The sequence below is a fragment of the Plutella xylostella genome, chromosome 26, assembly GCF_932276165.1.
Source record: "Plutella xylostella chromosome 26, ilPluXylo3.1, whole genome shotgun sequence".
In the NCBI taxonomy this organism is placed as follows: domain Eukaryota; kingdom Metazoa; phylum Arthropoda; class Insecta; order Lepidoptera; family Plutellidae; genus Plutella; species Plutella xylostella.
In genome coordinates this window covers 485,494-512,852 of record NC_064006.1, presented here as the reverse complement: position 1 = coordinate 512,852, position 27,359 = coordinate 485,494, and the positions used below count along the sequence as shown (strand labels likewise).

Sequence of the window (27,359 nt, the reverse complement as noted above, 5' to 3'; positions counted from 1 at the left end):
CACAGATACACAGGTACGTAACACACCTTTCTTTTTGGTCAAGGGTAAAAAAACGATTTGCAAACCAACAACAGTCACCACCAACAAATTAGCAATCAAAAATCCTAGGGGCGTTGTTTATCTGAATGTAGTGCCTTTAACTTAATATCGCTATTACATACATATTTGCAACATCCAGAATACCTACCCACTAACCAACAACAAAACAACAACTATTATTTTTTTATAACTGACTTGTGCTAGTGCTTATTTTTATTGACTCTTTAATGGCTGTTGCTGTTCTTTAGTTAGGAACTCGGTTAGTTTGATCGGACTTGAGTCGAGTTTGAATCTGACGATTAAACTACTTGGAAGTGGGTTACACGAGAGTTCAAGTGACTTGCATGCGGGGGATTCTGACTGGATGTTTATAGTTAACCGTCTGTTAACGAAATTGTAAAGTGACAAAACAGGGTTTGTTAAAAAAAGTGAATGGCGTCAGTGGGATGTTCATGATAAGGAGTGGAACGGCAAGATATCAAATGCTATAACCGAACCAACGTAAAAAATCCCCGACTTCCTATACTAAAAGAAGCATAACTTTTGACCGGCAGAACCAATTTTCATGAAACATGGCTTAGAACACTTAGTGTAGCGATGACTGCGATCCTAAATAAAATAAAACGAAAATAGGTTCAGCCGTTTGAAGATACACTACCACAGACAGATACACATAGAAAATTGCTTATTTGACTTGCTTTCTTGTCCAAAGTTTGCTGAAAACTTATAAATTGCCAAGATTTTTTACTTCGATGTGGACCGCGGCTCCTTACACTGTAAACTTGATAACCCCTGTCATCTTATTTTTGTAGCGTTTGCTCTAATCAAGATAAACTTACTCAAGTTACCGAGTGTGTCAACACTAGATGTGTGATGCGTTGACTAATTACTTTATTTATTTTTTATTTATGCAAAAATATATATTTTAAACTCAAGTGTACTTTTGGCGGTGGCTGTACTTAAAAAGGGAGTTTTGACAGTGAGTTTCCATTTGTTTCTTGTGTGCAGTGACTTTGGACTTTGTTTCGTAGGTATTAAGATTGCGATTGCTCTGAGCTGTGACCTACAAATAGGATGGCGTGATATGTGATTTCATAGAATTATTGTTTGCTAGTAGTAGAACTAATAAAATAGGGCACTTTTATATCGATGATAGCTCGTTTATTATGTTTTTTAAAGAAATGTACGTGTGTTTATTAAATAAAACAGAATAAAATGTGATCTACGACTAATAAACCTAAACTAAAATAGTACCTTTAAATATCAAGATGTTATAAAACTCCCTAACTACCTACCTTAATAGATAAAAAATATTTTCAATTTTTATTATGTTTTATGTTATTTGAAATTAAGACAGTTGCCAAATCAGAAATGTGTAAGTTTATTGTGTATAGAAATAATGACATGTACTTACGTGTTCCTAAATTACATAGTTTAAAGTTATCCAACAAGGAATGATACAACAATTCCTATGTTACTTTATTTTTATCTCGTTTAATTTTATTTAAGTATACCTAATTTAATATATATTAAAGAAATGTTACAAAATGTGTACCAAAACACAGAGAAGAGAATCACAGATAAAATGTATGTAGGTGGCTCTAAGTAAGAACTCTACATCGCGTATTCCGCAGCGAGCTTAGCACCTGCGGGTAGAGCTAGGAACACGACAGAATTGACACACTACTATGTTTTTCACATACTATAGTTTATCGTGCTGCTATTGATTGGACTGTACAGCCATCAACGACGGTGCGGCCGTCGTAATTCATAACTTCATAACCCAAGAGCGCTGCAACAATCATCTAGATCTAGATAGATGCTGTGGCCAATGATGATTGTTTATTATATCACAATAAGTGCATATCTACGTACTTTGAATTCCAAAATATTGTAGGTATAGTTACGTCAATATCATAATAATTGCCAAAATGCAATCATATTAATATTAAATTGCATTTTTTTCATATTATGCACTTTCCTCTCTCTCTGTACCTCCTGCAGATTGACTGACAAAAAAAGCTTTTAACATTAAGTCCATCTGACTGCAAATTTTTACATCTGTAAATTGTGCAATAAAATAATTAATAAATAATAATAATGTGTACAATTGTACATAATCCTTAATAATCCGGTTTTCCTCAGGGCTGTATTATTTAAAATAAACTCAAGGTCAATTTTGTTTCTAAATACCAAAACATATCGCTGTCGTCGCATGATCCACATTATCGAATGCCCAAAATAGGTCAACGTCGTAAAATATTTATTAGAGCGTTGACTTTGTAATCGATACTGTTGTATTTTTGTAGCGTAAATGACCAAGGTTTTTTATTGTAAGCTTACTTATTCATGTGTAGTAAAGTTCTAGTTAAATGTACTTATTATCGCATCTTTGAATTAACAAGGGAAATCTTTTAAAAACCACAAAACTGCTTGAATCAAATTCCTTATCTACTGGTCGTAATAATGCTTGCCATCGACAAAGAAGCATCAAATGAAACAGGCAAAGAAGAATATTTAAGACCATACCATAGACCATATTTTAAATTGTAACAATACCGCGCGGTAGGTTATCTTTTGCCAATTTAACCTGCCACTTCTATCCGCATTCCTATCTCTGCGTCCACCGGCAAAGCTTGCAATTTGCGGCGTCTTGTGCGAGTTCGCTCGGAACGCGGACATTGAATATTTTGTTGTGATTGTACTCGCTACTGTGTTGCAGTTTTTGTACGCGAATGTACCTTCTGTATGAGCTTGAGCTTTGAATGAGAAGCGACTGGTTTGATCTAAATATTGCAATTTAATTTTGTAAGTACAAGTACTTACCTAAGTTCTTTGGTAATGGGGGAACTGATGTACCGAATCCAAGTAGCTGTATGCAAGTTTCAAAGATTTCTTTCAGCCTTACAGCTATAAATTTAAAAAGATTTGGCACTTGACAAATTTATAGGTTCCTACACTCACGGGCAATGAAAACGTTCCACTCACAAAATTTCAACACCAAACAAAACAATTTTTTTCAAACTTTTAATTTAAAACTTGAACAAAATATTACCGTTTTTTGTTAGTAATATCCTGATGCTCCGTTAAATGCAATTCAATATTGCAGAAGGCGTCCGTCATTAAGCTAGCCTTTTCCGCTTAGGAGTAATTTGGCATTTTTTCTCTGTGGAACCTTTTCATTGCCCGTGAGTGTATTATAATGGCGAGTAGCTGTAATTAGTGGGGATTATATTCATGTTACTTATAAATTATATGCAATGGAACTAAATTATAAAAAAATATATTTTTGTACTAAACTCACGAGAAATGAAAAAGTTCCACCAATCATGTTGATTGACGTTCCATTATAATCATGTTACTGCAACGAAAGTTCAAACGAAAGCTATGATTTTTAAATAACTGTCAGCGCTAGTTCTGCGTATAATAGTGCCATAGTGCGACGGCACCGTAGCCTAGGCGGTAGTGAAGCTACTTCCGAAGCTTGGGGCCGCGGGTTCGAATCCCGCCGAGGGTGAACATTCGTGTAGTGACCATTTGTGTTTGCCTTGTGTCTGGTTGTTGTTTATCTATTTAATATGTACCTAGGTATCTATCTATGTATCTGTAGTCCGACACCCATAACACAGGTTCTGCCTAGCTTGGGGTCGGATGGCCATGTGTGAGATGTCCCCACATATTTATTTATTTTTTGATATATTCTTCAAGGCACAAACTAAAAAGCCTCCCATTCTCCCCCCAGTGGCGGCGTGCACCGACGCGGAGGCGGGCGGCTCCCCGCGCGAGGCGCCGGAGCGCGTCAACGGGAAGCTGCTGAAGAGGCTGGAGACCGTGCCCGACATCAAGCGGGACACCTCGGGCATCACCACGCAGTACATAGCTACGGGGATCGGTGAGTAGATGACAAGACAAATGTCAAGAAAGTAGAATTTGCCCAAAGTAGAATCTGCCCAAAGTAGATTCTGCCCAAAGTAGAATCTGCCCAAAGTAGAATGTGCCTAAAGTAGAATCTGCCCAAAGTAGAATCTGTTCATAGTAGATCGAAGGATAGCTTAGCTTTTAGGTGACAGAATGGCCTAGTGGTTAGTGACCTTCACTGCTATGCAGAAAGTCCAGGGTTTGACTCGCAGTGCGAGGCGCCGGAGCGCGTTAACGGGAAGCTGCTGAAGAGGCTGGAGACCGTGCCCGACATCAAGCGCGACACCTCGGGCATCACCACGCAGTACATCGCCACGGGGATCGGTTAGTAGCTTTACTATTAGGTGACCGAAGGAGTATATAGACACCGGGAGCGACCGAAGCATTGCTATAGGGCGATCGAAGCAGTATACATACATATAGCGACCGAAGTATAGAGCCAATTGGCGTTGCTATATGGTAACCGAAGTATTATATAGCAACGGAAGCAGTATATAGCCACCGGGACCGGTTAGTAGCTTTGTTATAAGGTGACCGAATCAGTATATGTATATAGCGACCGAAGCAGTATATAGTGACCGAAGCTGTATACCTATACTTACCAATGTTGTATATAGCCACTATGATGGGATCGGTTAGTGGCTTTGCTATAAGGGTTCAGGTTAGGTTAGGTTACCTATGTAGGTTAGGTTGCGTAAATATCATTAAACTCAATGGTTTTAAATGTGTAAATACGATCTGTAGCATCTACATTGACCATAAATCCAGTTAAAAATAGTTTTGCTAACTTATAACTTTCATAAAGTAACAAAATCGTTCAAATATTACAAAAGGTGCTTGATACAAAAATATTAGCTCAACCCCCAATAAAGCTAACGACCTCGACTTAAATCAATAAAAATATAATTGACTGAACAGTAGTAAAACGTAATTATATAGGCCATAAAGCATTTTTACCCTTAACTTCTGCATAGAAATCAGGACAGGAATGGCACCGAAACCGACTAACGAGCAATGAAAAAGTTACACTTAGAAAATGTCGACACCAAAAATGATCCCAAGTATTTACAACATTTCAATTAGAGTATGATCAAAATGTTTTGATGGTGTTTGTTGGTTATATTCTGATGCGCTGTTAATTATACTTCAATATTGCAGACGGCGTCATTTTTCGTCAAGCTACTATTTTTCGTTTAGGAGTAATTTGGTGCTATTGTCACTGATTTTTTTCATTACTCATGAGTACAGACAGAGATTCCTTGCTGGGCTAGTTTTACACGAAGCACCTAGGTTCATTCTTTATGTCAAGGGCAGCATAAAACTTGGGATTTTTATTGCTGATCGCAGTGTTTGAAGCGATTGGAAAACTTTTATTGAGATCTTCGTTTTCTTTGACATTTCTACTTTGTTAAATCTTTCGTTCCATTACGTGGGTCCTATTGGTCCTATCCTGGCTTTGAAATATGTTATCCTTGTTACTATCTGACAAGTTGTGCGTTTGAAATAACGAAATACTTATACCGAGCAGTCAGCTTTTAACGAAAAATGATACAAGCTAAATTTAGTTTACCTCTAGATGAAAGGTAATATTCTTCTTTTTATCGTGTCAGTGATAAAAATCTAGTGCTAGACAAGAGTTTAGTCACCGTGGTGAAAGGATTAGCCAGTCGGATTATCATCTAAATTAAATCTAAACGGATTAAATCTACACGAAGGTCATATTATTATGCAGTTGTAATTTTTCACTAACATTATCAAAAATAAAATATAAATCAGTAAGGTCAAATAACATTAATTTCGCCCAATCTTATGTATTTACCTAAAGAAAGATGTAACATTTACAAGATGCGTTATCGGCTGTTGTTTAATTTAAAACATACCATTAAGTTTTACGACCATTGATAAACAATTACTTTGCAAATCAACATCTGATATTTTTAGTTTGTTTATGTTAATGAAAATAACAAATTGTAGGTATCTAGGTTAAACGATACCGTTCGGCATCGGCATCGTAAGTATAGCATAAATTGAATCAACAGATCATACCTAGTATTATTTGGAAATTATTAGGTATTTTTAGCGTGTCGATAACAAACACTACAAGACTAGCGTTAGAAACTGTTATAAAAAACCGCTTTACCATTGAAATTTTGACACTTTATTATTACTATTGAACTATCATTTAATGAAACTGTAAATATCTATGTACACAATACAATCTAAATTACTATTGGGAGTCATTTTGTTCAAACGAAAATCAGGCTACATCGCCTTACCATACCGCTTTTAACACCCTGCATTAAAATCATACTCTTTTGTTTCGTATACTTTTGGTACCATAAATGTAAAATTTCGATGTCCGTCGTGTCTTAGTTAGTATGTATCTGTGTTAAAATGTATGTAGCTGTCCGATACCCATATTACTCTCTGCCTTGCTTGGCATCGGATGGCCGTATGTGAGACGTCCCCAAATATACCTATTATTATAATTACAAGTAGTCATCTATTTCCAGTGAACCTGGGCGCGCTGGCGGCTGGGGCCTGCGTGGCGTGGTCCTCATCAGCTCTGCCAATCCTTATCCAGCGAGACAGGGTGAGTGAACGATACATTTGGAGCAACATAGGGTACCCAAAAAATTACTATCTATATTGGGTAGTAATTTATGAACAAACGAACTTACCTGAATTTGATCCAAAATATGCGAGCAGCTTTATTCGACGTCGGGTCGTCGGGTTTATGATCGAAGTTACACAATGTAGATGATGATCCAAATTAGTTCCAAACCTAGCTCATTATTTAAAAATATTACTTATAACGGTTTTTAAAGTTGAACTTACTGACTTATTTGAAGGCACCTATGTTATATTAAATACCTGAAACAATATTAAATGTTAACAACACACGCGTAAGCGACGTCCACCAAGCAGGTTTTCAGGATTATTCAGAAACTATGTCAAAATTCCCAACGAAGCAGAAATATACTGTTTATAAACTAAATTTATAACGACCTGTCCGCGTCGTATTATTCCGAAAAAGTTGCGACATAATAATAATGTACCGCACCGCCACTGCAATGTAGGAATAAAGGTGCCAACAGGCGGCCGACGAAATGTCGTTGCAGCGACAAACGTGTCCCAACGGCACTCCTGGTTTCTATGTGTTTCTATGGACTTGTTGTCGAGCGTCATGTCGCTAGACACGAAACAAATCGAACCGATTTTAAGGAAAAACAGCAGTTTTTTACTTTTTTAAATTAACATCCTTGACAACCGGAGCGAAGTGGAAAAACTTTAATGCTTCTTTTAATATGCAAACTAGTGATGTAAAAAGAATAAGTGCAAATATTTTGCAGTTTTTATACCTTTATTTCAATACCAGTAGCCAGTTCTAGCGATCATTTTAGTTTGTAAAAACCTGAAACATGGCCAAATAAACTATCAAAATATCTGCAGTATACAGCGAAAATTTAGCATTCTGAAGTAGAGTCGTGCAAAATGAATCATATATTCAGTTTAAGCTTTACACTGTTGGCAACAAGAGTTATATTCGATCGTTCTGTGTGAATATGTAAATTTGTAAATAGTTTTAAGCCGCTACTGTCATAAGTTTGGTTGTCATCGCTGTGAACAGTTTTGATACTTGGCCCAAAACTGTACAACAGGAATGAATATTTTATAAAATGCTTTTTCGGATTCCGATCGAAGTATTTTTACGTTGATATTTTTGAAATTATTCTGCTCTCCTAAGAGTGTGTCACATCCAATGTAAGCAAGTATATACATCATCATTATTAGATATACAAGGGTAAATATCTGTCCCAGGTAAAGATCGAACACGGGACCATCTTCACAAAATTCAGAGTTACTAACCAATGCACCATCCTTGTCAACCATGTCACCTACTAAACCTAAAGCTCCATATAAATAATAATTAGGCACGTGGCACTTATAAAATCCCATCCTGTATAAACAGTAACTTAACTCTTTTACAACAATGGCAAAGTAAACACCTAAGGCTTCAACTCTTGAGAAGCTTTGCTATACGCAAGTAAACTTGCACAGCACCCTGTACATAACTACAGAACCCACCCGCAATACATTCTCAACTCTACACAACTGCCTTTATATTAAACCTTTGTATGCACAGGGTGATTCTATTTGCAGCTTCAGCCACCTTTGAGATGTATGTACTGTTCGGTGTCTCTTACTATTTTCCTTGCATCCACTGTCGAAGGAGAGAGGTTGTAAGTTTTTCGCGAATCTTTGTGTTTGTGACAGGATATCAAGTTTCAATTCGAGTTTAGACTGCTATTTTTAAAATTATAAAATGAGAGAAAAATTATAAAAAAATGTTGTTTAAAGAGAAAAAAATACACATTTATAATTCGTTTGACAGCGAACTCACAGCGTTTATCATGTGTCTAAGTTTTGCTGGTAGGGCCATATGTGTCACAAGAGTTTAGTGGCACTAAATAATCATTCATTTAGCTCGATATTCTAAAACAAAATTCACCAAGCAAGTACCTACTGGTACCTGGTATATTTCTGTAAAAATGATCAGCCCTGTATACTGTGGGTCCTCATTAGGCGAAGGTCCTGTAACGACGGTTCACTCGCCCCGTGATATACGGCTGGCGGTTATATTCTTACGTTACGACGACTGAAGGCAATTACTTCGAGACATAAGTCCGCGGTAATCACCACTTTTGGTGCAAACATTATTAAGTACTTATTTAATTACTAGCTGTTCCGCGAGCTTTGCTTTGACTCAAAAAGTTTTCCCGTGGGAATTCAGTGATAAAAAGTAGCCTATGTGTCAATCAAGGGTGTCAGCTAAGTCCTTAAGGTAAGCGTCCAACTATTGGTATCGTACGTATCGAACCAAACGGATTGTCATAAATGTATGGAGAAACAGCGCAGCGTCGGCAATTCAATAAAAAAACAAAATTTAAAAATGTTTATTTGCGATAAATACGAACATGTATACATTAAACGTGATTGGTGCCTCAGGAAGGAAGGTGACAGGAAGCACCGCTCTTCCTTAGCTTACAGTTAGTGCAAATAAGCAATTAAACAGCATTTAGGTACTTACTTAACTATGTAGCTTACCAAATGTAAAAGAGAAAAAACATAAGACAACTATACTTAAAATTAAATGTAATCTAATTAAATTTAGACAGTTTAGGTATTGTAGGCAATGCCGATGAAGTGGACGCACTTGTGTGATCTTCTATACAAAGAATACTGAATGCGATGCGTCCGTTGCGTGCGATGCCAACAGGAAGACGCTTAACTTTAACGTTTACAAACTTCCATGAGTTTATGAAAAAAAAACCAAAATAATCGTCAAATTATGCAGTCCTTGAGCATACCTGACGGGATTTGTTCTAAATAGGTATTATCTCAAAGAAGCAGCCCTAAGAGACCCTACAAACTTCCTATACAAAGCTATTTCCATACAAAGCTGCCATAACAGACTCTCTAAAGGAAAACATTTTTGCATTTTAACAACTCTTAAGTTTTTCGGCGTAGGAGCTAATTTTCAACTGTAACTGTTGCATACTCGTATAACGGGTCTACTTCAACTGAAGAAGAAAGAAAAAGGCAGTTGAAATCGTGTCAATGGACAAAGGAAGGTAATTACTTCGAGGACTGTCTACTTAGATTAACGATGTACGGACGAGATGGAGTGCCAGTACAAACGTCTCGACAATTAACACCTATCTTCCACTACTAAGGTCTTATTTTGAAATAGTCTGGTTAAAAGATTTGTGACTTAATTCAGGTCTTCGCACATTATAACAACTCAACGGCGACTCGACTCTATGCTAGACATTGATATTTAAGCCCTGTGTCATATCTTCAACGTTTAATTTCAAAAATGATTATAAAGTAGTGTACAAGGAGTGGCCTACGCATCATACACTAACCCCCTGGCCACAGCCAATTGCGGCGCGGCGTGCGGCGCGGCGAGCGGCGCGGCTAGCGGTGAGCGCCGAAAACAAACGCTAGACAACGTACGAAGTATGCCACAGCTAGCCGCGGCGCGAAATGCGGCGCGGCTAGCGGCGCGGGTTGACTGGCGCGGTGCGCGCGGCGGCGGGCGGCGCGGTGTGCGAGCGAAACAAATGTACTAGAGAGTATCGAGGCGGCCACAGCTCAAAGCGGCGCGCGCGGCGGCATCAAGTGGACGGACTAGCCAACGCGCGACCAAAACAAATGTCGAGCTGTGGCATACCACCGCAATCCGCACCGCCCGCCGCCCCTCACGCCGCACCTCATCCCGCACCGCTGAAAGCTGTGGCTGGACCCTAAGGCCTTGTTCCACAATGTCTGGTTAGTGGCTACCTGTGAGATAAAATACATGCTGTCACTGTCAAAAAAATAATAACAGAAAGTGACAGCATGTATTTTATCTCACAGGTAGCCACTAACCAGACATTGTGGAACAGGGGCTTAATGTCATCTTTTGAAATTAAACCTTGAAGATATGTCACAGGGCTTAAATATCAATGTCTAGCATATAGTCGAGTCGCCGTTGAGTTGTTATAATGTGCGAAGACCTTTCATTGGTGCAATGGTTGTCATTAGGTTAGACTTAAAACGGTTTGACAGAAAACAAAATGCGGAGTAAGTACTAAAACAAAATGCAAACAATATTTCGGTTTTTATATTTTTTGTATGTGACACACCATAATGCTCGTATATTATTAATCAAAGACTCTACATCTCTCGAAACCCTACGGTGGATGATGAAACAAAAGTTGCTGTTCAAATGTAACCTTTACTTCTTAGATATTAAGAACGGTACAAAGTTCAGAGAGTCAGGAATCCGTCGCTAACACTTGTTTCTAAGTTCACCGTAAGTTCAGTTCGTTTAGGTGTGTCAAATTCTGATATAAATAGAAGTTTTGCTATATTAGAAAGCATTCCTGCAAAACATATATTTGTTTGTGCATTTCCTTATTCTTGCACACTGCCTGACAAATACAATTATATGACATGTAGCCTAAATAAAAATATGTACAATGCGTGTTATAAATCTGACTGTATCAATTTCTTTGATACTAATTTGTATGTAGATAATTTTAAGTTGACCTGGGACAGTTTATTTCTGTCCTTAAATCAGAAACGACGTTTAGCTACAGAAGTAGCTCCTCTTATTAACTCAGTTATAAGCATTATAACGAAGAAAACTTGTGTCCCTATTGACACCGTCAGTAGTAATACTGAAAATAGTACAGTAGATTTAAATTAGATTTTCAGACAACGGGAGAGCATCATAGCGTTGATATAAAGATTGATTCAGTTCACTGCTCTCTCGGCTCAAAACTATCGAAGGACAAGACATTTAAGAATGAATTTAAATTGGTACATCAGAATATTCAGAGTATTTCTTCTAAATTGTTAGAAATAGAACTATTTTCGGAAAAATTTAACATTGATTGTTTATGTATCACAGAACATTGGTTAGACGAGAATAAAATGATGTTCCAATTAAAAAATTACAAACTTATAAGCTGTTTTAACAGAAATATCAACGAGCATGGTGGGTCACTTATATTTCTTAAAGAAAATTGTAAATGTAAAGAACGAAAGGATATAGTTGCTCTTTCTGTTAAACACCATATAGAAATTTCATGTGCAGAGCTTAATAAGTATATAATAGTATGTACCTACAGGCCACCTACTGGTGATTTTATTACCTTTGAGACTGTCATGGAGGATGTTCTAAGGTTAGCTTCCAATAGTAAAAAGGAAGTAATAGTGTGTGGTGACTTTAATGTTGACCTATTAGGTGACTCTCCTAATAGGTCGAAATTGTTGTTACTTTTTAAATCATTTAATCTTTTTAATGTTTTTCTGGAACCAACTAGAATTACACCCACGTCAGCCACTTGTCTAGATAACATATTCTGTAACTGTGAGTTTAAAGACAGTAGTGTGATTAATTGTCTGAGGTCAGACCACAGTGGGCAGACCATTACCTTAGTAAACACTGACAAGACAAATAAAACTAAGGTGAGATGCAGACCGATTACTACAAAGAAAATTGACAATTACTTGAAGAAACTAGACGAAAAACTTCCGAATGTTAAATTAGATTGCAATTCTAATGAGATGTATAGTAACTTGTTTAAGATAATAGCTGATGAGTTTGAGAGTAATTTTGAAACGAAGGAAGTTTTGATTGACAATAAAATTAAATTTTGTGACTGGGCTACAGAGGGTATTCGCAAAAGCAGGGCGACATTATATGATCTGTATGAGATGAAAACATTCATACTCCGACCTGACTTTCAATCTTATGTGAAGAAATATAGCAAGATGTATAAATGTGTCTGTCACTGTGCGAAGACAATTTTTATTAATAACAAGATTAAAGACTCTGCTAACAAATCTAAGGCCGTTTGGACTATTATTAATAACGAAACGGGGAAGAATCGAACACGCGAGACAAATTTATCTTTGAAGGTAGGCAATGACATTATAACATCGAATGATGCGGTGGCGAGGGTCTTTGAAGAGTTTTTTACGAACATTCCTTTAGAGACTACGTGTAACCTGGATTCTTCGGCTGCAGCAGCTGAAACCCTGACGAAGGAGAACGCACCTTCAACCGATAAGGAATTTAAATTCAGATATATTAATACATTAACTATTATAAAAACATTTAAGTCATTAAATATGAAGAAAACTGAAGACTTGTGGGGAATGTCAGTTAAATTTGTTCTTTCTATTATTAATAAAATCGCCCCAATTTTAGCTAACATCTTTAATAAATGTATCGCTGAAGGTGTGTTCCCAGATCTTATGAAATTTAGTAAAATTATACCTCTGTTCAAAAGTGGGGATATGGAGGACCCTGCAAATTTCAGGCCTGTCTCGGTTCTTCCAGTTTTGAGTAAAATATTTGAGAGGGTCATACTCAGTCAGATGCTTTTGCATTTCAATGATGCTCGATTGTTTCATAGCCAGCAGTATGGTTTTACAAAAGGCAAATCAACAGCCGATGCCGGTACTGCGTTGATTAAGCACATATTTGACGCCTGGGAAGACCATCACGATGCTATTGGAGTCTTCTGTGATCTGTCGAAGGCGTTTGATTGTGTAGACCATCAGACTTTAATTTCGAAACTTAGATACTATGGAATAGGAGGAAAGGCTTTAGATTTGATATCTTCATATTTAGACAAGAGACAACAAAGGGTCGATATTAACAATACTAAATCACAGGGGGCTCATGTAAAAATAGGCGTCCCTCAAGGATCTATTCTAGGACCATTTTTATTCCTCATTTATATTAATGACTTGCCTTTTATGGTTGAAAAATTGACTAATATAGTTTTATTTGCTGACGATACTTCTTTGCTTTTTAAAGTTAAAAGAAGAGAAAATAATTTTAATGAAATTAATTCAATTCTATCTGACATACACGATTGGTTTACCGTTAATAATCTTCTATTGAATTCTAAGAAAACGAAATGTATTAAATTTACACTGCCGAATGTTAGACAATGCGATACTAACATTATTCTAGATGGGAATAAATTGGACCTAGTTAATGATACTGTCTTTCTTGGGATGACTATAGATTCAAAGTTACAGTGGGGACCTCACATTGAAAAATTGTCTGGAAGGTTGAGCTCCGCAGCTTTTGCTGTACGGAAAATTAGACAGCTGACCGACGTTGAAACCGCCAGATTAGTTTACTTTAGTTATTTCCACAGCTTATTATCGTATGGCATTTTGCTTTGGGGTAGAGCAGCTGATATTGAAACTATATTTGTATTACAGAAAAGAGCCATCCGCTCTATATACAAACTTGGTTCCAGGGATTCATTGAGAGAACTATTTAAAGAAATTAACATCCTTACAGTTCCATGTCAGTTCATTTTTTCCAATTTAATGTATGTACGAAAGAATATTTCAACTTTTGATACAATTGGCAGTAATCATGACATTAATACTAGGAACAAGCATAAGCTGGCTTTTCCAGCGATGCGTCTGGCGAAAGTTAATAAATCGTTTTTAGGGTACTGTATTAGATTTTATAATAAGCTTCCAGCAGAAGTTGCTCAAATGCCAGAGAATAAGTTTAAGTGTTACATTAAAGAGAAACTCAGTAAAAAAGCTTATTATAAAATTGATGATTACTTAGAGGACGTTAATGCATGGCTGTGATAAGTAGTTAGCTCTGCTCATATTATTATAATAATAATTATTAAGCTTATATGTATTGTATACCAACTAGTTTTAAGTCTTTTTTTTGAAAAGATGGCTCAGGAGTTTCTTGCCTCCGTTCTTCTCCTTAGACAGAAAGAGCCCCCCCTTATCCGAACGGAGAGTAATTTGTAAAAATTGACGTTCATCAGAAAATTTTATATTTGTACGATGAATAAAAAATTTTGAGTTTGAGTTTGAGTTTTGAGTTTATCAGTTATTTACCTACAAATAAATACCTTTTAAAAATAAAATACCGATTGATACTCTCTTTTTAACAGATTTGTGCTTAAATAAATACCTACGCCTAATAGATAAACTAAAATACGGTCTTTATATAAATTTTTAACCGACTTCGAAAAATGGAGGAGGTTCTCAATTTGTCTCTATGTTTTTTTATATTACTTATGAATTCCGTTATCAGGACTTTATAGACGGACTGTACTATTATAGTATATAAATTAAATAAATAATATGTGGGACATCTCACACACGGCCATACGAACCCAAGGTAGGCAGAACCTGTGTTATGGGTGTCGGACAACTGATACACAGATACATAGATAGTGCCTCTATGTAGCGCTAAGGTTTTTCTTTTAAACTATAATGCTATGTAGTGTGATGATGAATAAATAAATAAATAAATAAATAGATAGATACACCCTAAATAAAAATATCAACACCCATGACCCGAGTACAAATATCTGTCTTTAAACAAATATCTGCCCAGCCGGGAATCGAACCCGGGACCTTCGGCATAGCAGTCAGGGTCACTAACCACTACACCATTCGGTCGTCAAAAGTATATCTTTCTCTCATTTCAGTTTGCTATGTGCCTTTATCGTAATCTTAAAGAAGGTAATCCTACTTAATATTATGAAGGTGATTGTTTTTGAGTATGTGTGTGTGTGTGTGTGAGTGTATGTTTTGTTACCTCTTCGCGTTAAAACGGCTGAATCAATTTCAATGAAATTTGTTAAATGTACAAACCCCTCTTCTTCCTTCGGGTGTTAAAAACAACATACAATAGGTAGTGAGTAAATACCACCACACGTTTACTTGCTACTGCGTGACGTATAAGAAATGGGCGAACATGTGTTACTTCGAGGCGCTAACTACCCATTATTTTTCACTTTCCCCTACGGCTCGTGCGTAGAAATAAGGCTTTTAGGGTCGTTTTGAGGTCTCAGATAAGAGATACATCGTTTCCTTCGCGTTTCGGGCGTTTTACTACTTCTTAGAAAAGGTGCTTATAGTTTAGGGATAAGTAAAGGATTCATTCTGCGATGCTGTTTAGCAAAGTCGCAACTTGTCGAAATTGGGTGAGACGCATGTGAGTCACCTTCGAATAGACTTTTGGAGATTACTGTCGTAAGCGTGAGCATATTATGTACCATACGTACACATTGTTAGTTATGTCTATAGGTATTGAAAAATACCATTGGCAAAGCAATCATCTGAGTCAGTCATAAATATGAAACAAATATCTTTTTATTCATAGATTAGAACATAACATGGTAGATATTCTGTTTTCCGGTCTCGAAATCATAAGAAATATGGAAACGAAATAGTAATTCAATAATAATACAGACCCAATTTACAACGAAGTAAATCTTTCAAAATAGCACGCCATTATAAATTTAATTTTGTCAATTTGATTATTTATTTTTCAAAATTACTTTTAATTTAATAGAATAGAATAGAATATTGTCAGTATTATTACATTTTAAATTTTATATCGATTTAAATTTTTAATTAAATTTAAATTGTATCGTAAGTTATAATTATTGAAATATGTTTGTAAATTATTATGTAAAATTGTTTTTACCTATTGAATGAAATTATGAACACTTGATAGATATTATGATAAATTAATTATGTAGCATGTTCCTTATATTAATATGATTAGTGTATTCATGCTTTGGAATGAAATCTAGATATATGTTCTTCAATGCTTATATTCTTAATTTGTAATGATTTTATTCTGTTTTGTGTACCAAATAAATAAAATAAAAATAAAAAATAAATACACTCACAAGCAAAGAAAAGGTTCCAGTGACATTATAAGGCAATGGCAGATGGAACTTTTTCATTACTCGCGAGTGTAATAGCTACAAACTTAAAACTGCTTTTGATATCTGAAAAGTAGTGAATATAATATCTGAAAATTGTGAAACAGCTCATTGAACTTCTGAGGAAATTGAATGTAAATTTGATGAACTTGACAAAAACTTACCTGGACTTGGCCAATATTGCTAAGTACATAATTAAAATTCATCAACTTTGCCTCTTTCTTCTAATCTTTGAGTTGGCAGTTTTCTTTGCGAAGAATATTTTCCTGCAGACTTGCGTTTGTCGCGCTAAAAGAACGCTAATAGAATAATAATAATCGCGTTTAGGCGATAAGTCCGCCTTTGTATATATATACTTGTATTGTTTTTCATAACTTGTACTTTACACTGTGTAATTTGTGTATATATTTATACAATAACGTGTTTAAATATATAAATAATAATTATCGTTGTAGCAAAGTCCACTGTTCTATACTAATCCGTGGCTTTTAGGTTAAAGATTCTATAATATCTCACATGTTGAGTGTAGATTTAATCAGGCATTTATATTCACTTGTTATGAATAGTTATTAAGTATATCTGTACTTTAATCTCACTTTATGTTGATAGCGAAATTTTATTAGCATTAGAATTGATCATGGCTTAAGATTTTGACTAAAATTTTACGGAAATAGAAAACTTACAAAAGGGGTAGTTAAATTTATTACAGGAATACAAAGTTATTTTCACAAAATTAAATGTGCGCCATGACAAAAAGTAATTTCCACAAATGTGCGCCACGACCAACTAAAATCACCAGCTCCACCAACAGAGAAACACGTAACCCATTTTCTAAACTACTTGATATAATTATAGTGACCCGTAACTGACGACTTGGTCATAAACTACAGGCACTATAGCTTCAGTCAGATGGCAGTCTGACATCAGGGATCCATGGAGCAGTGGATCTAGCCACTGCAGCGTATAGTCACAGTACTCACAACAAAGTATATCAAGTAGTTTAGAAAACGGGTTACCAACAGAGAAACAATTCAAACTAGCGTTCGGACCGCGGCGTCTGAACCGCGCGTGCTGCCGCGCGTCAGCCGCCCCCCGCGCCATGATTTATCGCGCGCCGTTAATGAAAACATTATTTACGGCGCAACTTCGCACCCGCATTGGCTTTGGCATAGGCACAGCGGGTCACTCTACAGGGTGTTGCAAAAAGGGTATACTAAGCTGAAAGGGGGTAACTCAGGGGGCTATTCTGAAGAACTTTTGTTCTACGAGTTTTGAAAATTCACAAAAAAAACCATTCTCATAGAAACTTTGTTGGTCACGTGACTTTTTACTATGGAGAACGAATATTTTTTTTCGCGTATTTCCAAAACTCGTAGAACAAAAGTTCAGAATGACCCCCTTATCGGCTTAGTATACATTTTTTGCAACACCCTGTATATGACAAAAAAAGTTTCGGAGCGCTGCGCGTGCCACGGCTCTATCTCTTTGTATTAAACGTGCTGATTGCACGTCATGAACCGTTCGTTTTTTGTCAGTATAGAGTAACCCTCAAGTGGTGGAGTTTTTACCTCTCTACCGCAAAGGAGCGAGAGTAGTGCGGTTACAGATGTTGGAATATACAGGATGTTGCAAAAAGTGGTTGGTATAGTAAGCTAAAAGGGGCCGCCCTAAACCATTTTGTTATAGGTACTTACGACTTTTTGAAATTCACAAAAAAAAGGTAAAAATATCTTGACCAACATAACTTCTGTGAAAAATCCTTTTTTATTAAAGAGTTTTCCAAAGTCGTAAGCAGAACAAAAAATATTTATTTAATATTTAATGTTATTGTGCGTCACTACTAAAGAGGCCTCCCCTGAAACACCAGCGCGGTGTCCTTGGCTGTGGCCAAGGTCGCTGCAATAGCTGAGTGGACGCCTTTTTGGCGGACAGCAAATTTATACGTAACTTCTGTACTATGCTGTCATTGTCAAATAAAGTTTTATCTTTCTTTTCTTTTATCTTTCAAATATTCAAAATGACCTTTTACTATAATATTTTGCCATAACCAGTAGGTTATATTATAAATTATTATTGAGATAACGTGTCTGTGCATGTGCGTTTGTGATAGAACACAATAAAATAATTTAAAAAGCTTCCCGTTTCAAAACGTTTTATATTCCGTACCAGAAAATATTTGAGCCAAACAAAGATATGTTTGAACAGCGCTCATACCAAAGTGCCTTTTACATTTCGTTTTGACGACTAGTCCCCACAAATCTGTATTTTTCTAGATAGATCTGCTTTTTTCTTACAGACATAAAGCTGAATTTTGATTGATATAAAAAGTTGCGCACGTAATTTGGGGGACGTTTTATTTTGAATGCATAGTATAGTAAGGTGTAGAGTAAAAACAGGATGTCATAACTGGTTTTATGGGGAAAATATTCAATTTTGCTGTATTTCTTACTCATGAAAACGTGTAAGCCTATGATATATTAGAATAGCAACGTACTTAGGCAAATAAAAGAAAAGTTGTGTATCTTTTTTATCATACAACACATTTACACTTCTAAATAGGTGTATTTTGCATGGCAATTCACAGTCTTAAGGTATGTAGCAGGCCTAAACATTATCAAACGCCTAAACATCTGTTGAACGCTGAACGTGTTCTTTAATTAATAAACATAGTCATAAGCAATTATTGAATCGGGCTGCCATTTTGAATTCTCTTGAAAATCAAATCTATTACATAATATGCTTACGGTCTTATTCATAAAAAAACCTTAAAGTAGGTTTACTAAGCTCAATAGCTACGGAACACTTTAAGCCTATTTGAGGTTTCATAAAAATCTCTACTCATAATCGTTCCGTAAACCTTCAATAACTATAGTGATGCTAATAGATTTCACAGACCAAACATTTTGACATTTACCCTATTAAGTTGCCGGTCTGACGAAACCATAAACAAAAATAGCGAAAACTTTCATTCATTTATCAATCTCTATTATCTATGTTAGCCACGGCGCGGCACTTAAAAAAGTTTACGTTGGCTTAAAGGCGCAGTGGCCAAGCCAAAACACACAAAAAAATAATTAAATTTTTACGTTACCATGCAACTTATTTTCAGCAAATATTAACTCACAACAAATGTCAAATCGTCAATAAAGCAGAACAGCTGTTGACCGGCCGCCATGTTTTTGTACAATAGGAGGTTTACGGAAGGTGTATAGTAGGGTCCAGCCAACTTTAGCATATCAAGGTTTTACGAATCAGTTGGAGAGTTCTTTAGCGCTATTGATCGTTTATGAATAAAGTTTTTTTGACATTTGCTTATAGCAGGCCTATAGGTCTCCCGTAACTTTTTATGAATAAGACCGTTAGTTTGTAATTATGGATGGGTGTCTGACTTTCACGGGAAAACAGCTTGACTATTTCTAATGGAATTTGGAATGTAGTAAGCTGACACATTGGATTAATTAGACATCTGTTTCTTTTATCCCCAAATCTCCACGGGAAATCCGTAACTCGTGGGTAGCTGCTAGTTTAAAATTAAAATAAACTAAAACGAAAACCGATTTTGAAAATCTGAAGCCTTGGTTGGTCTAGAATTCACCCCAACAACCCACGGCACTAAATTGACCGCTATTACCACAATCACTCCCAACGGTCTTGTCTACTCTTTGGCCTACAACCGATTTTATATTCACCACATCCTACAGTAGTCCTCTGTAAACACCTTGTGCCAACGCAAACAAGACTCTAACTCAACTGAACAAGAGTTTCAAGGTTCAATCCCTGGGGACTACCAATCGGACACGGCAATAGGTGGCTGACCGATAAAAGGGCGATGTGAATTTCTATTCTACCCGCAACCGCCTCAAAAGAACTTGTGAAGTAATCGCATGAATTCTGATTGAAAGGCCGGAGGAAACCGCCGGCACGCACTTTCCTTTCACGTGACTAAAGTAGATATATTGAGTTTATTTTGGAAAACCCTCGCGTAGGACAAGGTTTTGTGGTTCAAGCAAACGAACCGAACATTTGGCGGAATTGTGGTTTATTATTGAGATTTTTCATGAAAATTATCAATATGTTATCACCTACTCTCGTATAGGAAGCGTCTTAATCTTATAATATTTTTGGGTGTTGCTAATTGTACAATATTAATAGGTACAAATATATGTAGGGTAACGTAACGTACCTAGGGACATTTTCGACTAACCCAACTTTGAATGAAGCTATCGCAGCGTACAACTAAGATATTAATGTGAAATTTTCTTTATTCGGTAGGATATATAATCTATTATCACTAGTATTTGTGCTAAAGCTTTACCCCCTTATTCATAGAGAAGTTACAAAACGTTTTAACTAATAAACTGTTTTGTCCCTCTCCAACAAAGAACAATTTGTTCTTTGACAGAGAGGGACAAAACAGTTTATTAGTTAAAACGTCTTGTAACTTTTCTATGAATAAGGGGGTTAGTGTGGCCAGATTTTATTAAATTAAGATAAAAGTAAAAATGCTTGTTTTGACCCAAGGTACGTTACACGTTTGTACCTTGGGACACTGTTTCCTATAGCTTTGTACTATGGAAAATGCAAACTTCTAAATAACGCCTTATATCTCTGTTCTTATTGATTTACTGCATCTCTCTTCTGTCTAGTTTCACTCTGGCACAATTATGAACAGAGATATAAGGCGTTATTTAGATGTTTGCATTTTCCATAGTACAAAGCCATAGGAAACAGTGTCCCAAGGTACAAATTTAATCGTGTCCCAAGGTACAAAAAAGCAATATTTAACCAAAATTTAAATATCTTTATTTTTAATTTAGGAATCTTTCAGATAATTGCCATGTCATAAAATTAAATAACTGAAAAGTTATACGTGACATCCATGTCTTTATTTTGAGCATGCCTCAATGAGATAAAGCAACACAAAAAACTATACAAAAGCTACTTTTGACTCCAAAAAACTTCATATTGTCTTCACCACACACTCGATGCTGGTATGATCACGAGACTCACTAGTTTTGCCAAGCGAGTAAAATACTATGCCTAGGGTAGAATTTTAATGTGTTTATTTAGCCGGTTTTTAAAATACAATCAATGTCCCGAGGTACAAGCGTCCCAAGGTACGTTACGTTACCCTATATGTCGCAGTAAGATAGTTATAGCCGTAATATACTCGTAGTTATATCCCTAGGGATATGATTATATACCGGAACATAACTATGTCATTACTATTAGCTATTTCACTAAACTTAATCTAGTAATATAACTATATCACTAAACTTGGTCCGTTTTATAATTATATTCCTAGTGAGATACTAATGAATCGCTTTCGTATAAGTATGTCCCGGTGTATAATCATATCCCTAGGGGCATAACTATATTACGGCTATAACTATCTTACTGCGACATATATATATAGTTTATTGTGGAGTAGCTAGAATTATCAGTTATATACCCTAGAATATATATTATTATTAATATAATAATATTATCATTATCTTGTCTTCTGAGTGAATTCATCCCATTTCTACCAGATGTAATCTCACAAGTGTGCCAGTCATCTCTATTTTAAAACCTTTTTCGTCCCGCTACAATTTTCCCAGCCAAAGGCTCGAATGCTCGAGTAACTGGCTGGAACTAATATACTTATCTAATATTATTTTAAAACGAAGCATATTCCCAACAGGTGGGTGACGAGGTCCCGGGTAACGACACGGCGACGCGGGAGAGCCTCAACCTCGTTGTAAGTATCAATATTTGAACTGTTTACAGCGGTGGTAGCTCAGTCGGGTAAGCGCCCGCTTCTCACACCAGAGATGCGGGTTCGAACCCCGGCGCTGATTTGTACCAATGAGTTCTTTGGAATTTAAGTACAATGTATACCATCGCTCTTACGGTGAAGGAAAACACCGTGAGGAAACCTGCACATCTTCTAGATTCTAGGATGTGTGTGTACCCTAAGTGCATTGTGCTCATGTTAAAACGGCGATACGGCTGGCGACCTCTATCATGTGAGTACAACATATGTACGGTGGCCTGCGCCTAAAAGTATACAGGCGGAGTTTTTAAAATAGCGATCTCAAGCTCACATGCTGCTCAAGCACATCCACATAAACACCACTGCTACACACATTACACACAACACGTCCCCGGATTTATAACAGATGTAGCTGGTCCCTTCATAATCAGGGATCGCTATTTTAAAAACTCCGGCTGTATACTTTTAGGCGCAGGCCACCGTACATCGAAAAGCTATGACTACCCTTTCGGGGATTACAGTCGTGAGTATAAATAATATGTATGTATGTATATTTAAACTGCGAACCACGACTTTGTTCAAGTTACAAGCCAATCAAGTGAGAGGAAAGGGTGGAACTTTTAAGGATCTTAAGACGCGTGTAACTTTTACTCTTTCCTGCTCAATGAAATGGATTAGCAGCAGGCTAGTTTAGGGAATGAAAGTGAAATTCTTGACCTTGGGGATTATTAGATGTTTCAATAAGGCTGAGTTCCCAGTAGGCCAACTGCTCACTCGTTACTAGGCGCGCTTAAAGCCACAGGAGCAAAACTAGTATAAACTGTGAACACTCCCAATACTAAACCGATTGTACCACAGTCATCTCACTTGTCCAGTTTCTCCTAGCCTTATTATCCAATCCACTCATAACTCCTGCTACCGTACCACCACCGACACATTGGCAATTAAAAACCTATAAGCATCGTCTCTTGCCTATCAAACATCTGTCAGATTACAAGTTCCATGAGATTTAAGGCGAGCGACGCTGCTTATGATTATGGATTGTGAAATGCTAATGTTCAGTGGTGGTACGGTAGTGGGAACAATAGATTGCATGATAATGCTAGCAGAAACTGGACAAGTGGGACGACGAGGGGTTTCCTACCTTATCATCCCCTCATCCAATAACCACTCTTCATCTCCAGATATCAGAGTCCGAAGCGTCATGGGTGGCGTCCCTGCTGTGTCTCGGCGCGTTCTGGGGCGCGGTCCCGGCCGGCCTCATCTCTGAGCACTTCGGCCGGAAGAAGACCTTGCTGTACCTGGCGCTGCCACTGTTGGTCTCCTGGATCTTGGTCGCTTCTAGGTGAGGAGGTTTATGTTATGTGATGGTTGTATTTCTCACGGTGATGATCAATGAAAAGCTTTTCAGTGACATGAAAATGACTAGAAGAGCCTAACCCAAAGAACGGTCCGGTGACCGGATGGTCCAGTTGTTAGTAACTCTGACTATTGGGCCCGGGTTCAATCTTCAGCTAGGGCAGAAATTTGTTTAATATGTTCAATATTTGTTATATCTGGTCTTTGGTGTAAAAAAAAAACCGTTGTGTCTAGGCTGTGTGACTATGAAGTCCCAGCTGCCGCTTAACGCGTTTGTAATCGACGTAGATAAACGTCATAAATACGGCGCTGTGATTAGACGAACACAAATTAAACGAGTTTATCGACGTTGTCAATAAGCTCGTGCTGTAGCAGCTGCATTTTTAAAAAACCTACTTTCTTCTTTGTATTTTGACTGTCATGTTGATTCCAGCCCAAACGTGTACGGCCTGTACGTAGGCCGCTTCGTGGCGGGCGTGGCGGTGGGCGCGATCAGCGTGGCCATCCCACCCTACGTGGCCGACATCGCGGAGACTGTTCTACTCCCGTCGCTGGTCAACTTCTACCATGTGCTGTTCACTAGTGGGGTGCTGTTCGGGTATATTATTGGTATGTGGTGGACTTTGTTTTTAAGTTATGTCTGTTTGTCTATGTATCTGTTTGTAATAGCTCGATTTTCGAATTGGTTTTTTGAATCATAGGTTTTTCGAATTGTTAGAAACCTACTCAGTCATTCAAAAGCTAGGCAACTTTTAGTGTTTAATGTCTGGTTTTAACTTAGGTTAGCCTATGTTTTATTAACTCAGTCAGTATAGATAGGTACTCTGTGCAAGCAATGGCTTGTTGTTTTTTCAAAATAACTTTGTGCATGTCAGTTTTGGCTTACCAATGGTCAGTGTTTGGCAAATGCCACAACCTCGTTTATGCCGTCTGCCCCTCCAAGCCTCCTGGCATAACAAGCAATCTTCCTACACATCGGTTATTTGAAGTGTCTGTTAAGAAAACTGAGCTACGATCATCATCATCAGGTCCTGGGATCCCTAATCAGGGACATAGGGCTCGAAGTGTAGATTTCCACTTTGACCGGTCCTGTGCCACGCCTTCGACTTCGTGCCAGCTCATGCCGAGGGCGGCTGCCTCCTGCACGACAGTGCGACGCCACGTGGTTTTTGGCCGTCCCCTCTTTCGCTTGCCAGATGCAGCCCACTTTGTCAGGGCGATTTTGGGTGGATGGTCTTCGGATCTCCGCAGCGTATGGCCAATCCAGCTCCACTTCTTAAGCCGGATTTCCGAGTCAATTCTCCTCTGGTTGGTCAGTCTCCATAACTCCGTATTCGAGATGGTTCGCGGCCAGAATACCTTTAGTATCTGTCTAAGGCATTTGTTGACAAACACTTGTAGCCTTCTTGTTAGGTCATCTCTTACGAACCACGTTTCGCAACCATATAAGAGTACTGACTTGACGTTTGACTCGAAAATCCGAACTTTAGTGCGGCGAGCGATGACGGAGGAGTCCCAGACGGGCTTGAGCTGCGCAAAGGCTGACCGGGCCTTGTTGATGCGGGCGTCGATGTCGGCCTCGGTTCCGCCGTGTGGGATGTATAAATAACTGTATGAATGTTCTCTTTCAGGTCTCGTCCATGAAACATCCTGGATGTCATTCCTCTGCGCCAGCATCCCCATCTCCTTCTTCGTAGCCTTCATCTTCCTCCCTGAGTCTCCCACGTACCTCATGTCACAAGGGAAATTCAACGAAGCCAAAGCTGCCTTGAGGTACTTCAGAGGAATCGACAACGACGTGGACGGAGAACTCAAGGTGTTGAAGGAACAGATGAGGAACTACGCCAGAAACAAAGCCACGTTCAAAGAGCTGTTCAACACACGCGCAACTGTCAAAGCTCTCATTGTCTCTTTCGGACTCATGGTCTTCCAACAGATGAGCGGCATATACCCTATCCTTTTCTACGCCGAGACGATATTCAATAAGTTCTCCGATTCCATGAACAAAACTGCGCCGATCATCGTTGGGTTCTTCTTAGTATCTTCTACGTACTTCTCTACTATGCTCTTGAAGAAGATCAGAAGGCGTATTTTGTTGCTTTTCTCTTTCGCGACAATGTGCGTCACTGCGGGCTTCCTGGCTATTTACTACCATCTGAAGATACCGGCTTCTCAGTCGGCCAACCACATCTGGGTGCCTCTGTTGACTCTGTGCATGTACGTGACGGCATACGCGTCTGGCGTGGGGCCGATACCCTGGCTGATGCTGCGAGAAATATTCCCAGCAAATGTCACAAGACGAGCCACGGCCATCACGGCTGGATTCCATTGGCTGCTAGCGTTCGGAGTCACCAAACTATTCCAGAATTTATTGTCTATGATCAAGCCTGGATGGACGCTGTGGCATTTCGCAGTCAACTGCATCTTTGGGGCACTTTTCGTCTACTTCTTCGTGCCAGAAACCAAGAATAGGACTCTAAAGGAAATTCAGGATGAGTTCGAGGGAATCCACAAGGGAAAGAAACATAAACATGTGATAGAGGTGGAGAGTATCTCGGAAACGTGAAACAGAAATCAATGGATGTAGTAGGATAAGTTGGTTACTAATTTTATTTTGAGTGCGTTACAAAAAGAATGAGGTTCCAAAATATGTTTAGGCTGAAAAACTGAAATTTGTATTTGTGTGTTTGTGATTTTATTTATATAAGGTAGTGGTTAGTTAAGAATAAGACGACAAGTGTTTAAATTAAGGGCAGTTACTTATAAAAATTTACAAGATGACAAAGATATTTATTATAATAATAAAACAATGCTCAATTCTATCGCTCGCTTTCTTTTTCGGGAAACAAATAGGCCTAACAAATCAAAGGTTACTTAAATATTCCGAAGTAGACAAAAACCTGGGGGCTCAGAAAATGGTACGATAAATGGATGTATCAAAAAGAAAATGTTAATATTTGAAGCTCTAATCCATCATGCCGATTTTCCGGACGCGAGAATAGAAAAAAAAATATGGGAGTTCAATAAAACGAGATAACACACCGACAGTACTGTTGCCTCGAGGGAATAGCGAGTAGCTGCTTGGGACCCGGGTCACGGTGGAATCCCAAATGATCACTGTTTGAGTTTAATCCGATCATGGGTAAGTTCCTAACTGATCACGAGGAAACGGAAAAGTTGTTTGTTAATATTATTTGTCAGGTTTTTATATACGTACAGCACGATTGTTTACCTGTTGTCTAAGAACTCCCTGGATACGCTATGGGACCTTTTCAGTAAGCATATGGCTCTTTCTCATTATGATCAATGCGGGGCTTATACTTGCAATAAAAATAACTAGACTTCTGAAATTGATACTTTAAATACCGACTTGACCGAGTAAGTACTACTTATGCCAATAAATTACTATAAATTAACTGATTAGTATTCATTGATCATAAAGTGAGTATCAGTTAAGACACTACACAAGTACACACGCATTGATGTGTTTGCCTCAATATTGGGAGAGGAGTACAAGTTCAGATCATAACACGCTCGCGGCCCGGCTGGGTAGGCGGAAATTACGGATTTCTGTCTTACTTATAAACATAACATTTACACGACTTACTCAGGATAACACTATGTTTTTTATCTAAAGTAGGTACCTATACTCGCAAGCAATAAATCAGTGTCAGTTCCAGTGACATATGGGACGGTAATAGCAAATGGAACTTTTTCATAGCTCGCGAGTGTATTATTATGTATAGATACTAGCTACTTAAGTGCTTTTTTCACAAATTGTTCAGTCACGCACTTAACAAGAACACTTTTTTTGCTCGTCATGGAATTATATTGGATTAGATCTCACTTAACATGAATTAAATTTGAACCCTTGATATTGAAAATGTTGATCGAGTTGAATGTATTTGATCCTTCGGTTGGATCAAAATAACAAGGCGAACATCAGGACTGACCATAAACCGGGGCAGATATGTGTTTAATTTTTTTTCTTA

At 37.6% G+C, this 27,359-nt stretch overlaps 1 protein-coding gene across 2 annotated transcripts; it reads left to right on the top strand.

Moving 5' to 3' along the window:
- The first annotated feature begins 866 nt into the window (after window positions 1–866).
- Window positions 867–26,189, top strand: LOC105387716 (facilitated trehalose transporter Tret1). Of its 2 annotated transcripts, XM_048630618.1 has the most exons (8): window positions 867–1,018; window positions 3,782–3,825; window positions 4,176–4,281; window positions 6,471–6,550; window positions 21,937–21,993; window positions 23,193–23,353; window positions 23,801–23,976; window positions 24,999–26,189. In XM_048630618.1, coding segments are annotated over exons 1-8 (1,560 nt in total). In that variant the 5' UTR covers window positions 867–1,017; the 3' UTR covers window positions 25,934–26,189. The 2 variants fall into 2 exon arrangements, with proteins under 2 accessions (XP_048486575.1, XP_048486574.1); XM_048630617.1 differs by lacking the exon at window positions 4,176–4,281 and having other exon boundaries at window positions 3,782–3,931.
- Window positions 26,190–27,359: the final 1,170 nt, after the last annotated feature.